At 33.3% G+C, this 5011-nt stretch overlaps 1 protein-coding gene across 1 annotated transcript; it reads left to right on the forward strand.

Annotated features, from left to right (window-relative positions):
• The first annotated feature begins 605 nt into the window (after positions 1–605).
• Positions 606–4650, forward strand: LOC133299348 (aspartic proteinase-like). Its single transcript, XM_061498806.1, has 14 exons — positions 606–839; positions 1044–1398; positions 1482–1542; positions 1683–1777; positions 1879–1991; positions 2197–2365; positions 2445–2484; positions 2841–2905; positions 2998–3111; positions 3216–3280; positions 3370–3526; positions 3660–3779; positions 4086–4174; positions 4323–4650. Exons 2-14 carry the CDS (start codon positions 1057–1059, stop codon positions 4405–4407), a joined length of 1515 nt encoding a protein of 504 aa, XP_061354790.1. The 5' UTR covers positions 606–839; positions 1044–1056; the 3' UTR covers positions 4408–4650.
• The last annotated feature ends 361 nt before the right edge of the window (positions 4651–5011 follow it).

A 5011-nucleotide genomic window follows, 5' to 3' on the forward strand; every position in this document is an offset into this window, starting at 1 on the left:
TAGTAAGGTTTAAGTTCAGATTGATGTAGACAAGGGTTATGCCAACATGTAATAGTTATTTGCTCTTATCACATTCAAATATCAGTTTACCGGCTTAACCGAACTAATTCCGGTTGGCACTGCATAATCTCTATCATGAAGAGAAAATTTTCAGAAACTGTTAAGTTTTGCCACAAAGATAGGCAAAAACAGGTAACATTAGTTACATAATTAATCTAAGGCAAGTTAATTCATTTTGTGATCGTTTTATAATCTTCCTAAGTTGACATATAGAACATAATCAGAGAAATAAATAATGTATATTATAAAAACGCGTGCATCACGCGTCTACAATTAGTATATTAAATAAATATTTTGGTTTTAGATTGGGCAGAAAGTTTACAGTTACAAAACCTAACCAACACTGTTTCATTAACAAGTACTAAATCAATCAATTGGCCTTGTGGATTCTAAAAAATACACTAATATGGTTGGTCGTTTTGTACCCACGTGTTAGAGCATTCTAACTAAAGCATGTCTACTTCGAACGAAGGTCTTTCTCTCTATTTATTGTATGCGACAAAATTCTGAAGCTACTTCCGCTTCTTTTAACGTGTTGAAAATAACATTATCCTAAGCGAAACTACGCAGCGGTTTCCATGTAAGGTTAAACTGTTCCTTTTCATCATCGAAAGTACTTGAAACATAAAAAAATGGGTAAAATTTGATTTTGAGGGACGGGTATTTGTGAATTGTTCAAACTTCATACCCAGTTGCTATTAGGTACCATGGTTAAATTTATATATGAAAGATGTTAGCTTAGCTCAGCTTCTGGCCTTAAAAGTAATTGTCATCATTAGGTATGAAATTTTCAAGTTTGTCTCTAATACTTGCTTTTAGCTTTGATTATATACTTCTAATATTTGTCTCAGTACCTTGAACCTCTTTATGTTTTGATTCTGATACTAATTCAAATGATATTAGTCTATTTTGGGATTATTTTGTAATGAATCAGTCACTCTTTATATTGCTTATGCTGAACTTTTTTAAACATGTTGAACCAGATGAGTTGTAAGTATGGGTATCAAGTATCTGCTGGTTGTTATGTGTCTTTGGGATTGGTCAGGATCCTTGGCTTCTACAACTTTTAATGATGGGTTGATGAAGGTAAGTCTAAAAAGGAGGAAGTTAGATCTCCACAGTCTTAATGCTGCAAGAATCAAAGAGGCCGGTAATCCCAAAGATTTAGGGAGTGTTGATAAACATTATTTAACTGAAAATGTAGTATATCTTAAGAATTATCTTGATGCACAATATTTTGGGGAAATTAGTATTGGTTCACCGCCACAATACTTCAATGTTGTGTTTGATACTGGCAGCTCGAATCTTTGGGTCCCATCTTCCAAATGCATCTTCTCTGTAAGTTATCACATGATCTGATGCAATTGAATACTCCTTTGATTTTTGTCTTATGAATTAGCTTGCTAATATGACACATGCAGATCGCTTGCTATTTGCATTCCAAGTATAGGTCGAGGATCTCTAGCACCTATACAGAAATTGGTAACTATGGATTACCATGACATTTAATCTGAAATATAAATGTTTCTTTTTTAGGTGCTTCTATTTGGTTTTATATGCACAAACAGAGCTATGTTTGTTATAGTGTACATACTTAAAGTTGCTTTTGGGAATATATCCAGGAATACCTTGCAAAATCCCTTATGGGGAAGGATCCATATATGGATTCTTCAGCCGAGATAATGTACAAGTTGGGGATATCATCATCAAAGATCAAGTCAGTATTTTGACTTGTTAACTTTTCAATCAGTATTGTGATTAATTGAGTTTATATGCCTATTTGGTTGCACTGATGGATGGTTAGTTTCCATCCTTCAGGAATTTGCTGAGATTATAAGGGAAGGATCTTTGGCACTTTTAGTTCTTCCGTTTGATGGGATACTTGGACTTGGATTCCAGGATATTTCAGTTGGAAAAGTTACGCCAGTGTGGTACACCTGTGCTCATGATAACTTCATTTGTTCATTTATCTGTCTTATAATTCTTTATTTTTCCCTTTCAAATTAGTGAACAAGAGTTCATGATTAGTAGTGAGATTGTATTTTGGTAGTAATAGGATAAAAGAAAAACTTAATTCTTCCTTTTTTCTAAAGTTTTTGATGCCTCAAATACAATGATTTAGTTCTGTGACTACAGGTATAATATGATAGAGCAAGGGCACTTATCTAAGAAAATTTTCTCTCTTTGGCTAAATCAAGACCCAATGGCAAAGATAGGGGGTGAGATTGTCTTTGGTGGTATTGACTCAAGGCGTTTTATAGGTGACCATACTTATTTTCCACTTTCTCAGAAGGGTTATTGGCAGGTATATTATACTAAGAACTTCATCAGTAGTTCTTATCATCAACCTTGTCATTATTAACTTTTGGTGTTTGCACCTCCAGATTGAGGTGGGAGATATTCTACTTGCAAATAATTCAACAGGTCCTCTTAAATTTCTAGTCAGATTGAACCTTTAGCTGCATTGAATTTCATTGTTTCTTGTAGTTGTGTGTTAAACTATGTATGAAGAGATTAAAGTAGCTAAAGATTGTATCATATTAAGAGGTTAGAAAGATTGATACTTTTTCAAGAAAAGCCATTCAAATTTCCACAGGCATTGTACAGAACTAAAAGGACTCATGCATCAATTGTTGATTTTCAATTTAACTTGTCCTCTTGGTTCATTTTTAACAGCATTACTGTTTTAACTGCCAACATGCACTATTGCAATTCTTGGTACTTTTCTTCATTGCCTTAGACCTAACTCACAACGGAAAATTGTGTGAAAAATTTCACAGGGTTATGTGAGGGTGGCTGTGCTGCAATTGTGGACTCAGGGACATCTTTAATTGCTGGTCCAACTGTATGCTCTCAAACATTATACTTCTATCTTTTGATACATTGCTTTGTTCCCTTTTCCTTTGGTGTCCTTTTCTTACTAGTTCTTGTTTGCAGAGTGTTGTGACTCAAATTAACCATGCCATTGGAGCAGAAGGATATGTGAGTTTTGAGTGCAAAAACATAGTTCATAACTATGGCGATTTGATATGGGAATCCTTGATTTCTGGGGTTTGTTCTCTTTGTCTTTTTACGCTTGTACTCACAATGATTGTCCAAGCTTTATTCTAATTTTAACCATCCTATACATATCTTCTTATATCTCATATTTGCAGTTAAATCCTGAAATTATATGCGTTGACATTGGACTCTGTTCACATAATGGACCTCATATGATGGAGTACAATTTTTCATTTCCAAATTTTGATTCTTTTGAGACACATTCCTTGGTTTCGGTTTTCTTAACAAAAGTATAACTTTAACCTGCAGTGACATTATTGAAACAGTGGTGTATAATGAAAGTTGGGATGGGTCACACACCAAGGAGAGCCCCTTTTGTGCTTTCTGTGATATGATTGTCCTTTGGATTCAAGTTCAGCTTAAGCAAAGCAATGTAAAGGAAAAAGTATTAAATCATATAGATAAGGTAATTGTTGCAATAGTTACATATCAGAATTTCTTATTTATAATACTAGTGTTGAATATTTAATCACTTTATGTTTCCAATTTAGCACTCACAATATTTTTTATTTTTTTTTCTCAATTTCCTTCTGTAAAAGCTGTGTGAGAAGCTTCCAAATCCCGTGGGACAATCATTTATAAACTGCAATAGCATTGCAGCTATGCCACATATTACATTCAAGATTGGAAACAAATCCTTTCCTCTATCTCCAGAACAGGTCTAAGTTTTTTTATCATATTTTTTTGGGCGTTCTCCTTGTTAGATCAACATGAATTCTCTGTTGTTTTTACATCAGTGCCTTGGCTCTAGAAAATTGATCATTCATAATGTATTTATATATCATATACCTACCTCAATTTTCTTTGGCTGTCTCCAACTTTTTCTCATATATGCTTCTATCCCTTTCCATAAAAAAATGTATTTACAACTAAGCATAGTAAAGCTTCAGTTGTTTGCTGCAATCCATATTTGGTTTCTGTTTCTTAATCTTTCAGACATTTAATATTCCCTTTTTCCTTCTCAGTATATCCTTAGAGTTGAAGCAGGCTGTTCTACTGTCTGCTTTGGTGGTTTTGTTGCTCTAGATGTTGCTCCCCCACAGGGTCCCCTCTGGTAATTCATTCATATTATATTGTTAATGTCTTTCTTTGATTAAGTGTAAATTATTATGCTCCTAAATCACTGCAGAAATGAGGCAGCTGCATGCATTTTGTTTATTACCTCTCTTGTGTAGTATATGAAAGTTGTAGTATATGTGCAGGGTACTTGGAGACATTTTCTTGGGGGCATATCACACAGTGTTTGACTATGGCAATCTCCGTATAGGATTTGCAGAAGCTGCGTAGTCATAGTTTGGTGTTATTTCTATGCCAAATTCTTTAACAAGAAAATAAAAATGTAGGTTTACATGACATGTAGCAGCAACTAATAATAGCAGCCCCTCAGTATCTCTTCTAAATGGTGATTGTATATTTATGAATAAGATTTGTGACATTTCTTCACAACATTGATTAAATTGGGAGAGAGGCATAAAAAGGGACATTCGGAAGCATAACTTCCAAAAAAGATCGGACTTGTTTGAATACTGTATTTAGAAACAGTTTTTTGATTTTAAAAAAAAAATAAAAAAATAAAAAATTCGTTTGATAAGATCTATTATATAAAAAAAGTTTTAAAAATTATAATTGATTTTTTGTTTTCAGAATCAAATTTAAAAAACATGTCTGAGTTATTTTTGTTTCGTATTTTGACTCTTAATTTACTAAATAAAAAAATACAGAAAACCACTATTTGTTTCTGAGGGGGGATATTTTGACTACCAAAAGTGTCCACTACCACCTTACTACCTATCAAATCACCATTTGATCAAAGAGAGAGAATGTTAAAAAGTTTTTGAAGAGAGAGAAAATGTTAATCCAATGGTGATTAGATAGGTAGTAAGGTGGTAGT

The sequence above is a fragment of the Gastrolobium bilobum genome, unplaced genomic scaffold (genome assembly GCF_033153095.1).
Source record: "Gastrolobium bilobum isolate Gb01-03AN ecotype WA unplaced genomic scaffold, APGP_CSIRO_Gbil_v1 utg20882, whole genome shotgun sequence".
NCBI classification, from domain to species: Eukaryota; Viridiplantae; Streptophyta; class Magnoliopsida; order Fabales; family Fabaceae; genus Gastrolobium; species Gastrolobium bilobum.